This window comes from Humulus lupulus, chromosome 7 (assembly GCF_963169125.1).
Source record: "Humulus lupulus chromosome 7, drHumLupu1.1, whole genome shotgun sequence".
Classification (NCBI taxonomy): domain Eukaryota; kingdom Viridiplantae; phylum Streptophyta; class Magnoliopsida; order Rosales; family Cannabaceae; genus Humulus; species Humulus lupulus.
The window spans coordinates 42,318,835-42,331,559 of record NC_084799.1 but is presented as its reverse complement, the minus strand read 5'-3'; the positions used below and the strand labels follow the sequence as shown (position 1 = coordinate 42,331,559).

The 12,725-nt window shown below is 41.6% G+C and overlaps 1 protein-coding gene and 1 non-coding gene across 2 annotated transcripts; one reads left to right on the top strand and one right to left on the bottom strand.

The window, feature by feature from the left end:
• Positions 1-10,745: 10,745 nt before the first annotated feature.
• On the bottom strand, positions 10,746-12,098 carry LOC133791631 (uncharacterized). The gene has a single exon (XM_062229550.1). It carries the CDS (start codon positions 12,096-12,098, stop codon positions 10,746-10,748), a length of 1,353 nt encoding a protein of 450 aa, XP_062085534.1.
• A 310-nt stretch (positions 12,099-12,408) lies between these two features.
• Positions 12,409-12,515, top strand: LOC133792948 (small nucleolar RNA R71). Its single transcript, XR_009874408.1, has one exon. It is a non-coding gene; the product is annotated as a small nucleolar RNA R71 (small nucleolar RNA).
• The last annotated feature ends 210 nt before the right edge of the window (positions 12,516-12,725 follow it).

Below are 12,725 nucleotides of genomic sequence, written 5' to 3'. Positions count from 1 at the left end.
TGTCTACATTGTTGTGTTATAATTAATATTAATAATTATGTTATCTCGATTATCTTGATGTTATCAATTTTATTATGTTTATGATTTTTTAGTTCATACATTCTTTTTAAAACTTAATAATAGTGTATATAAAGTTATTTATGTGCATATATATATATATATGATTAGTTATAAGATGCATTATAGAAAAAATTTGCAAAATAAAATATAAATATGTACATTATAAATATTGATGATCTCGTGATAGTTTAGTTATTAATATTAGAAATTTATAGGTAATAATTTTTTTTAATGAAAAAATAATTTAATTTATAAAACCATTAAATATTTTTAAAATGTCATGAAAATATATGAGTCTGTTTGGCATTGTTTTCTGTTTTTAGTTTTCGAAATTGTGTTCTCAGAAATGAGAACAGAAAACTGTTTTTGTAGTTTTCAAAAAACAAGAGGTGTTTGGTTAATGTTTTCTAAAAGCAATTTTTTAGTTTTATTTTTTTAATTCTTAAATAAAAAATTAACAAATATATTTAGAAAGAAAAAATATTTTAAAAGTTTGTAATAAATAATGAGATAAAATAATTTGAAAGAAAAAATGATGAAAAATAAGAAGTGAGAAAATAATGAAAGAAAATTTGAGAACAACAGAAAACAATTTTTTGTTGTTCTCAAAATTTATATTTTTTGTAACTTTGTTTTTAAAAATTGTTTTCTGAAAACAATGTCAAACACCCCAAATTGTTTTCAAAAAACAGTTTTTAGCTTTTAAAAACAAAAAACAGTTTTTTAGTTAAGGTGCCAAACACCCTCTATATTTTTTCAATGTCATTTTGATATTGTTATAAATTAAGTGGTCCAATTTTTTTTAAGATTGATTCACCATTTTTTATATTTTATTTTTGTATTTTGAAAGAAAAAAGAAATAAAAATATCATTTAGGTCCTAAATAATATGATTTGAAAAGATTGGGGACCTAATTGATACAAAACCAACTTTCGGGACCTAAGTGTTACAAAGTGTAAAGAATGGGGACTGCAGCTGAAAAAAACCCTAATGAAAAATATTGTAATAACTCTAATGAGAATTTTTTTATGGAAAATTACATTTTTGGATAACAAATTATGATAAGATATACAATTGTTACACCCAAATTCGAAATCGACATAAATGAGTCTCGAAATGTAAGCTCGTAAAGTGTAAGCTCGAAAATGTTAAGTAAGGGCTCAACACTTATATAAATTAACATGTTTTCTAATTTGTTCCTATTGGCCACCGAGCACCAGCTAAGATGGTTCGAGCTTAAGCATCAAGCTCGAAAGGATGGATCTTCTCCGAAGTATATGAGAGCAATTCGAACCTTCATTGCAAGCTCGAAAAGGTTGATCTCCGAGGGTTAAGCTCGATGAAATTGCTGGCTAAGGATGAGGCTAACCAAGATGGAGAGCTCGTGATGCTGGTTGATCTCGAAAGTATGTTCGAAGTCGATAGTCCAGTTTGAACGTGGTTGTTGTTAGGAAATCCCTATTTGTTGTAATCTGATAATAAATCCTGATTATCAGGGGAATTATGCGATTAATGCATTTATTTGTATTATTTCAAATTTGAATTGTAAATTCCCAAAATAAAAGGGAAGATATTTTGTTAACCATTCTATAAATAGACTGTAGAATTTCATAAGTGGATGCGCACAATTTGGTACTAAGAACACTCTGCTAAATTGCTTTGTAAAAGCTTTAAGAGAAGATCACCAGTCAATAATACTGACTCGTGGACTAGGCGGATTTTAACTGTTGAAGCACGTAAAATTCCGATTGTTCTTCTTTATTTTCTTAATTATGTGTTTAGTGCTCTTCATATTCAAGTTGATGAAAAACGCGTCAACAATTTGGTGCTTTCATTGAGAGCATTAAGCAAGTTATTAGATTGTTTAATCAGAATCCTCCTGAATTACCAATGGCCACCACGAACAACCCCAGCACTGGTGGGCGACCATTGCCCTAAATACCAGAGGAACAGACTCCTCGCACTGAAGATTACCTGCGTTGACCTGGGAAGCAGCCCATGGCTGACCAGGGCCCAAAGGAAGGGAGTGCTTTCTCTGATTCTCAGGGACCGCCTACTCCTAGGCCCGACGAGGATCTTTACTATAATTCAGAGAGATACATTCCTATTGTTGAACTGGAGAATCACCAATACGCCAAAAACTGGCGGAAGACACAAGGCGCAACGAAGAGTTGGCCAGACAGGCTGCTGAGGTCCAGGCACCACCCCGAAGCCCAAGAGGACGTCCTTGAGGGAGCACGACTGCCAGGAGAGCTGAACAAGGGGCCCAACAGGCTCAGCCGAGGCCCAGAACAAATCCTGGTGATGAACGCCCTAGGAGAAATACTTGAGCTGAGGCTACTGATAATCCGACTACGGAGGTGTCTACAGGAACGGGGAATAACCGAGCTCCTCTAGCAACTCGGAACCCTAACCCTGAAGTTGTTAGGAGCAACCCGAAACCTGTCCGGGCCAATCCTAGACCATCTAGACCCAATAATGGGAGGCCACCACCATCACCTATAAGGCATCCACCCTCTCCAATAAGACACCCCTCACCAGTCTGAGACGCACCACGACCTGCACCACAGAGGTCCTCTCGCAGTGGCAGTCGAGATGGGAACCGTCAGGCCAGACCCGAACATAGGAGCGAAAGAGAGGCTACTTGAGAACACAGGGCTCCCCAACCGTCAGGACGCCATGTGTCGAGGTCACAAACGGCTGGGGCGAGGAGGCCAGTGGATGATTCACCTTGTAATCACCAAGCCCCTCAACCAGAGAGAAATGTTAGCTTTGTAAGTGGGAGCTCGGACTATACTCGGTCTGTAAGCATATATAATACCGAGCCCAGGAATACTGGAAATTAGGGCAATCATCCTGACCTTCGGGATCACCTGAACCATAACCGGGGGTAGGCCAATCCCACAAACCCTGATTTATGTGACCATTTGAATAGTCGAAAGCAGCCCACATATGGAAACCATAATAATCCTATACTGGGACAAGGGGCTGGAGTTTTTATAAATAATAACTAGCTCCGCCAAGTTCAACCTCGACCTCCAATAAATATTGTAGATTCCACAGGGACGTTGGACATACCACTGATGAGTGCCGACAACTGAAGGACGAGATCGAAGGCTTGATCTCGAGGGGATATTTTGGACATTATGTGAGAAACTGGAATCCCAATCAAGCCTCAATAGGACAAAGGGCAGCAACTGCGCAGCCTGCCCAACAGAACAACTCCCGAGCACAGGAGGATGATCGACCTCCCCTATAGATGAGGAGGATGTGGTAACCATTTTTGGGGGACCACATCTTGTAGGATTGGGTAGAAATGCCCAAAAGAGATACGTAAATGATAACTCTAAAATATAGAGTTATCACACCCCCAAACTTAATTCATTGCTCGCCCCGAGTGATGACTTTAAAAATAAAAGACAAGAAAAGAAACAAAGAAATCTAACTTAACACAAGACATACACGCAAAATAACAACTTAAGACAACAATACACACCACACAACTATAACAGACACAACCCACAACACAAAGACTCAAAATAAAACAAAACTAGGAATCAATTTGGACATGGTCATATCAAGTGGGAATAGAACTCTCAAATCAGTGATTAAAAAGATGACTCAAGTGTATATGCAAGCCAAGTTCCTCAAGTATTAAGATGCTATCAAACCAAAAATCAAGTGCTTACCCTTAAAGTGTATACATAGCTCTTCCCAAACATTCTCAATTCTCCCTAAAGTAAAGTAGATCTTGATCCTAAAGCCTAATTATTGTCTCCATAAGTTGACTTAATAATTCCCTCTCCACTAATGTAGACAAACACTAACCAAGGATCAAAAGGTCTTTATCAAGCTTGTAGTGTAAGGCTTAGGTGCGGGTGGTTAAGATAAGTCATTTTAGGCTCAATTTCACTTTAAAAACACCTTAATTTTCCTAAGACCAAGTAAGAGCTCACAATCACTTCCCCAAAAGATTACCCCCCAAAAATCAAAGTCACTCTTGCCATTATTCTTTATTGCTAACATGGACAGAAACAAAGAAAGAAAGAAAGGAAATGAGACAATACTTTTATTTTTTATTTATTTTATTATTTTTTAACAAGATGCTACACCCCCAAACTTACTTTCGACCTTATGGATAAGGGATGCACTCTTTCTTTACAAATACACTTATTTTTTTAATTTTTAATTTTATATATATATAAATATCTAAATTTAAATAAAACAATGGCAGTGACACAACATGAGATCCACTCCCCCCAAACTTAAAATGAAATCCACACTAAAATACCACTCATAAAGGCACAGTCCTCTCACCCTCTCTCATGATGCAACACTCAACATATATTCAAGAAAAATCAAGGTGCTCAAAAGGTATGGTGACTGGATATGTATATAGTTGGGCTAGCATGTGGTGAAGAAAGAAAGGGAGTCTAATAAGCTCAATGGGGTGACTAAGGATAAAATAGTATATAATGGTTGGCTAGAAAGGCTCAAACGGTCCAAAGATGGCCTAAATCATGTCCTTGGTTTGGTGTTGTCTAGGATTTTGCCTAAAGGGAACCACTAAGCAATTCTAGAAACTTAAGCTCTCCCAAAAATCTAGCTACTTTAAGGGTTTAAGAAATTATTGGTCGAGCTATGCATTCAAAATTGGGACACATTCTCATTATGGTTGAATTAGCATAAAAAACTTTAAGTATTAAAGGCTCGCTCATACACAAGGGTTGCAATTTTTGTTTTCTGACATGTTATCATCGAGCTATTCCACATTTAAACACAACCAAATTGATTCCATTATAACTAGACTCAAGACTTCAAACAAAACACGCCTAACAATGCCTAAAACATAATAAACATAAAGGAGATTAAAACATGACAGCAGTTATCAACAACACCCCCCCCCCCCCCAAACTTAAGGGAGAGCGCTGTTCTCAGTGCACAAAATCAACAGAGCAAAAAGAATAGGAAAAAAAAACAAATAACATAAACAGAGCAAAAAAAGAAAAGATAGTGGAAAATAAGGAAACTCCCTCTACTCGCTATCCTCCTGCTCGTCGGAAGAGGCAGGCACAGCGGATGGTTCAGGTGCATGCCACCGCTCCATGATGGCCTCAGGAAACGGTGGAAAAATCTCGGGGGGCCGGAAAGATTGATGCAAAACATCGTCAAGCTGGCGGACATAGTCCCAATAGGTGTGCTGCTGGGCCTCCATATGATGCATCATGCTCATCATACTCTGCTGAGTGGCGTAAAGATCCGCGATAGTGGGGTTTGAAGGCTCAGCAGAGCTATGGCTAGATGAGGGCGGTGGGGCAGAGGGTGGCGCTTGCTCTCTCGGATGGGAAACAACTTTGGTCACCTTCCGAATGGTATGGGCATCGATGTAATCGGGAGAGTGATGGTGCTCATCATCCAGAGCGAGGGGTACACCCGCGCGGCGACATAGAGCAGTGATCAACGTGGGAAAAAAAAACGGGCCCTTCGTCTTGATAACACCCAATGCAACAAGCTCCTCGGAAATGAGCTCCCACACATCAATCGAGAGGCCAGTCAAGATGCTATAAAGGAGGACGACATGATCCTTGCTCACCAAGGTATCATGAGTGGTGGGTAACATATTGGTCTTGATAAGATGATTCCACACACGAGCAGGAGTTGTCAAGGAGGTGCGGGGTATAGTGTGAGCCCCAAACTTTGGCGAAACATTCCATTGGGTGCCCGGCAAAGCAACTTCGGCTAACATCTTGGCAAGGTCTGCCTCACTTTGTTGAGGGGCAACGTCCCCATACTCAGCCGCCTCGATATTGGGCAGCCCAAAAACAACATTTATGGCCTTAGGGGCGTAACTAACCTGCTTGCCCCGGACTGTGACTTCTCGCAATTTTTGTGAGACAAAGTTGGCGTAGAATTCTTTGATCCAAGGGACAACCGCCTCGCGAGGGGCTGTGCGAAAATTAAGCCATCCTCGATTACTAAGCACATTGGTCACATAATCAGGATTTCCATCAGTGGGGAAAGCTCTTTCAAACCAAATGTCGCGCACAATAAGTTTCTTGAATTTGTCGGCAGCCCTCGGGGATATAAACTTGGCAACAACAGGTGGTTCGTCGGCCACAGTTTTTTTCTTTCTATTGGCGACTTGTTTGCTGCGAGGCATAATTTGCAAGAACCAAAAGTACAACAACCACAGATAGGTGGGATGCCCAAAGTGCCGAGACAAGGGTAATAGAGTACTTTATAGGAGCAGGACACCCTTGTGAATGCACTGGGTGGTGGAAAAATTGTCGGGAGACCCCAAGGGAAGACAAGGAGCTGCCCAAATCGCGATGTTGTGAATACTTGGGTCTCGATGGTGTGCGAGAGGGGGCCGTGGGTCGGTTGGTGGGTTCGGGTCGGGTTGGTGGGTTCGGGTCGGGGTTGGTGGGTATGGGTTTGCTGGGTTCGTTGGGGCTGTGGGGTCTCGGGTGCGTGAGGTGGGGTCGTGGGTTGTGGGGGTTAGGGGCGGGTTATGGGTGGTGAGGGCCGTGAGGTGGGGTCGACTGGGTTCGTGGGTGGGTCGGTTGGGGTGGTGGGCTGGTGGGTTCAGGGGGTGGGGATCGTGGGTTGGCGGGGCCGATTGGGTTGGGTTGTCGCTGGGTCCGTGAGGTGGGGTGTGAGGTCGTGGGCTGGGTTGTCGCTGGGTGGTGATGGCCGTGGGGTCGGGGCGTGGGTTCGTGGCTGGGGTTCGTGAGTGGCGTGAGGCCGTGGGGTCGGGGCTGGGTTTGTAGGAGGCGGGGCCGGTGGGGTCGTGAGGTGGGGTCGGGGATCGTGGGCTGGTGGGTGTGGGTGGCGGCTGGGTGTGTTTAAGAGAAATGGGGATGATGAAGATGATGGGTTTAGGGTTTCAAAAATGGAATGGGTCAAATTTTTACTCTATGTGTCTTTTAACAACTTTGTTGCAACATCATAGAACTTTGCTGCAGCAAAGTTAAGTCAGAGAGCAAGACCAAAAATGTGTTTTGTTTTAATGCTGATGTTGCAACATCATGGAACTTTGCTGTAGCAACAGTCAAGTCAGAGAGCATGCTAAATTTTGATGTTGCAACATCATGGAACTTTGCTGAAGCAACAGCAAGTCAGAGAGCATGCTGAATTTTGATGTTGCAACATCATGGAACTTTGCTGCAACAACGGCAAGTCAGAGAGCAACCTGAATTTTGATGTTGCAACATCATGGAACTTTGCTGCAGCAATGGCAAGTCAGAGAGCAACCTGAATTTTGATGTTGCAACATCATGGAACTTTGCTGCAGCAAAAGCCAAGTCAGAGAGCAAGCCCAATATGATGCTACATCACTCCAACTTTTCAACCCCTTTTTAATTCCATTTTTCTACAACCATAAGCACATTAAACCATCAAAATCCGATGTTCCAAAGAAATATATTATATACATACATATATATATTATTCATATATTTCTTGGCTTCTCTTTTTATTTTTATATATATATAATATACATCTACATAAAACTTGGGTTGCTCTACAATTAAATCTCAAAGTTTCATAGCAACCCGAGTTTTTACATATTCTTCAAGGATCCTCCAAGGAGATTGAGCACTTGTTTCGCTCAACCTCACCTCCCCAATAATGCTTGATCCTTTGGCCATTAACCTTGAATTCCCTTCCGGAGCCTTCTTCATGCAATTCCACTGCTCCATAAGGATGCACCTTAACCACCAAGAATGGGCCCGACCATCTTGACTTGAGCTTGCCTTGGAATAGTTTCAAACGCGAGTTAAACAACAAAATTCGCTGGCCTTCTTCGAACACCCTTGGCTGAATATGCTTGTCATGCCACCTTTTTGTTTTCTCTTTGTAAAGTTTGGCATTTTCATAAGAGAATAATCGCATCTCTTCCAATTCATTTAATTGCAACATTCTCTTTTCTCCTGCAAGTTGCAAGTCCATGTTGAGTGTTTGAATAGCCCAATAAGCACGATGCTCAAGTTCCACTGGCAGGTGACATGCTTTTCCAAATACCAACCGATATGGTGACATCCCCAATGGTGTCTTGAAAGCTGTTCTATAAGCCCACAATGTGTCATCTAATCTCTTGGACCAATCCTTGCGGTTGGGACTCACCACTTTCTCAAGGACACCTTTTATCTCTCTACTAGACAACTCAGCTTGCCCATTAGTTTGGGGATGGTAAGCAGTAGCTATCTTGTGCCTCACATCATATTTAGCCAATAAGCTAGCCAACACTTTGTTCACAAAATGGGTCCCCTCATCGCTAATGATTGCCCTTGGAGTGCCAAAACGAGTGAAAACATTCTTCTGTAAGAACCTCATGACAACTTTAGCATCATTAGTGGGAGAGGCAATTGCTTCCACCCATTTTGAAACGTAATCCACAGCTACCAAAATGTACAAGTCGCCATAAGATGGAGGGAAAGGGCCCATAAAATCGATACCCCACACATCGAACAATTCAACTTCAAGAACATTAGTTAAGGGCATCTCATTCCTTCTGGAAATATTACCAACCCTTTGGCATCGATCACACCTCAACACAAAAGCATGAGCATCTTTGAATAAGGAAGGCCAAAAGAACCCACTTTGAAGTACCTTAGATGCGGTGCACGATCCCCCAAAATGACCACCACAAGGTGAAGAGTGACAATGATGCAGGATATCCTCCATCTCTTGCTCGGAAACACACCTCCTAATCATGTGGTCGGCACATTGTTTGAACAAGAATGGCTCCTCCCAAAAATAATGCCTCACGTCATGCAAAAACTTCTTCTTTTGTTGGCTTGTCAAATCCGGAGGCAACAATCCACTAACCAAGTAATTAGCAAAATCCGCAAACCAAGGAACAACATGAGAGTGGTTGACCTCAAACAATTGCTCATCTGGAAATGTCTCTTTGATGGGCACTAGAACACTGGATCCTTTTTCACCTTCCACTCTTGACAAATGATCCGCCACTTGATTCTCGACTCCCTTCCTATCTTGAATTTCCACATCAAACTCTTGAAGTAAAAGCACCCATCTAATTAAACGAGGCTTGGCATCCTTTTTCTCAATCAAGTACTTTATAGCGGAGTGATCTGTGTAGACTATTACTTTGGTGCCCACCAAATAAGCCCAAAACTTGTCAAAGGCAAGGACAATAGCCAAGAGTTCCTTTTCCATCACTGTATAATTAAGTTGAGCACCTGTCAAAGTGCGGCTAGCATAATAAATGGAGTGAAATATCTTGCTTCTTCGCTGCCCCATAACAACTCCCACTGCATAGTCGCTAGCGTCACACATTAATTCAAAAGGCAAGTCCCAATCTGGAGCTACAATTATTGGTGCGGAAATCAATCTCTCTTTCAACTCTTCAAAGGCTTTCAAACATGCTTCATCAAAGTGGAATGGCGCCTCTTTCTCCAATAGGTTGCAGAGAGGCTTAGAGACCTTGGAGAAATCTTTTATGAATCGCCTATAGAATCCGGCATGCCCAAGAAAGCTTCTAATATGCTTCACCGAAGTAAGAGGAGGGAGCTTCTCAATAACTTCAATCTTAGCTCGGTCAACTTCAATTCCTTGCCTTGATATCTTGTGGCCCAAAACAATACCTTCCATAACCATAAAATGGCATTTTTCCCAATTAAGAACAAGGTTTGTTTCTTCACATCTTTGTAAAACCTTGGCCAAGTTGCTCAAGCAATCGTCATATGAATCACCGAAAATAGAGAAATCATCCATGAATACCTCTAGGAATTGCTCCACCATGTCAGTGAAAATAGCCATCATACATCTCTGAAATGTGGCAGGTGCGTTACATAGACCAAAAGGCATCCTTCGAAATGCGAAAGTACCGTAGGGACAAGTGAAAGTTGTCTTGTGCTGATCCTCTGGAGCGATTGCAATCTGATTGTAACCAGAGTATCCATCTAGAAAACAATAGTACTTTCTCCCTGCAAGTCTGTCTAACATCTGATCAATGAAGGGAATAGGGAAGTGATCTTTTCGAGTAGCCTTGTTCAGTTTTCTATAGTCCATGCAAATTCGCCACCCTGTCACGGTTCTAGTAGGAATCAGCTCATTGTCTTCATTTTCCACTACTGTAATCCCACCTTTCTTTGGTACACACTGGACAGGACTGACCCATGAGCTGTCAGAGATGGGATAAATAATACCTGCATTGAGCCACTTGATAATCTCCTTTTTCACCACTTCTTTCATGATAGGATTTAGTCTTCTTTGCCCTTCAATAGACCCTTTTTCATTGTTTTCTAACAGAATCTTATGCATGCATAAAGAAGGACTAATGCCCTTTATGTCTGCAATGTTCCACCCAATGGCCTTCTTGAACTTCCTCAATACATCCAGCAACTTTTCTTCTTGCTCCATACTTAACTCAGCTGAAACAATCACAGGTAAGGTGGAAGACTTACCCAAATAAGCATATAAGTGTGAGGGTAAAGCTTTTAATTCCAACTCCGGAGGCTCTTCCACTGATGGTTTAGGGACTGCGAAAGACCTTGAGGAGAGCTCCAAAGATTCAAAATGCTTTCTTGTATGCAATCCTTATGAGCTAGCTTCTAGCCAAGCCAAGTATTCATCCTCATCCTCTGCATGTGAATCAAACATCAAGAGTCTCTTTAGAGGATCATCAAAATTGTTTTCTAATTCCTTTGAAGCCAAAGAATCTACCACTGAAACCACAGAACACTTTCGACCTCATCTGGAAATCTCATAGCCTTGAAAACATTGAAAGTCACCTGCTCATTTTGAACCCTCATAGTAAGTTCACCCTTCTGCACATCAATTAAAGTTCTACCAGTAGCTAGAAAAGGCCTCCCTAGAATGATTAGTACCTTCCTGTCTGCCTCATAATCTAACACAATGAAATCAATTGGGAAAATGAACTTATCAACTTTTACCAAGACATCCTCAATCTTCCCATCTGGATAAGCAAGAGATCCATCTGCAAGTTGTAGAGTCACTGTGGTAGGTCGGACCTCACCAATCCCCAATTGTCTATACACAGACATAGGCATCAGATTTATACTAGCACCCAAGTCACACAATGCCATGCCACAATAAGAATTACCAATGGTACATGGAATGGTGAAACTCCCAGGATCTTTCATCTTCGGTGGCAGCTTGTTTTGCAAGAATGAGCTACATTCCTTGGTAAGGGCCACTGTCTCAAATTCTCCTAACCTTCTCTTCCTTGTAAGAATATCTTTCATGAATTTTACATAGTTAGGCATTTTCTCAAGTGCCTCTACCAGTGGGATGTTGATATGCAACTGCTTCAACATATCTAGAAACTTCTTGAATTGAGAATCCAACTTTTGCTTATGAAAACGTTGAGGAAATGGAGGTGGCTTCTTTGAAATTGAGCTTGATGGTTGACAATGCTGCGGTATCCCTGCAGTATCCTGGGCAGAGGCAGATTTTTGTGCACTAGGAAGTTCACCATCTTTTTGAAACTCCTCATTTATTTGGATTGAAGAGGGCTCACCCTCATGCCCAGACTCGGTCTTGTCCTTCTCCAACTCCTTTCCACTCCTCAAAGTGACAGCTTTACAATGTTCCTTCCCCATACTCCTTGGATTCTCGGTATCACTTGGCAGTGTACCGTGGGGTCTATTTCTAAGCTCATTAGCTAGTTGCCCAACTTGATTTTCTAAGTTCCTCAATGAAGCCACTTGGCTCTGAATCATGGCTTCATTCTTCACTATATATTCCTTCAACATGCTCTCAAGAGAGCTAGATTGCATTGTTTGTTGTTGTGGTCTTTGTTGTGGAGCTTGAGGGGGGTAACTCGATGGAAAATTTGGTCTTGGAGGCATTGAAGGATCACTAGGGCCAGCTCCTTGATTACTCCATGAAAAATTAGGGTGTTGCCTCCATGATGGGTTGTAGGAATAAGAATAAGGGCCATTCCTATTTTGGTTCCCCATATAACATACAGCTGCTGGATTAGAAGGACAGTTATCAAAAGTATGACCCTCACCACAATACACACAAGAAATGCTCTCCGTTTGCCCCATTTGTGTCCCCATATGTTGTCCCATTGATTAATTCATCCCCACATTCATTGTCTTGAGCATATTAGAAATATAAGACACTTGGGCCGCCAAAGAAGTGATGGCATCTACATCATCAATACCAGCCACCTTTCTACCTGTAGACAATCTAAAAGTGGGCCACTGATAGTTGTTGTTGGATATCCTCTCAAGTATTTCATATGCCTCATTATAGGACTTAGCAAGAAGAGCCCCGTTCGCTGAAACATCGACCACCATCCTAGTATGAGCATTAAGACCGTTATAGAAGGTCTCCATCTGGATGCAATGAGGAATGCCATGGTGAGGGCATTTGCGCAGCAACTCCTTAAACCACTCCCATGCCTCATATAAGGATTCTTCATCAAGTTGTTGAAATGAAGTAATCTCATTGCAGAGCTTGGCATTTTTAGTGGGAGGAAAATACTTCATCAAAAACCGCTCAGCCAACTCTTGCCAAGTACTCACAGAATCAGATGGCAAAGAGTTCAACCAAGCTCTGGCTCTGTTTCTCAAGGAATATGGGAACAACTTTAGCCTTAATGCATCCTCTGTCACTCCGGGCAGCTTGAAAGAGTCACTTACTTCAATGAACAAGTGAAGGTGAAGGTG

What these genes read in the sequence shown, in the direction of transcription:
- LOC133791631 (XM_062229550.1), bottom strand. Translation starts at nt 12,098, where the DNA reads ATGGGGCAAACGGAGAGCATTTCTTGTGTGTATTGTGGTGAGGGTCAT.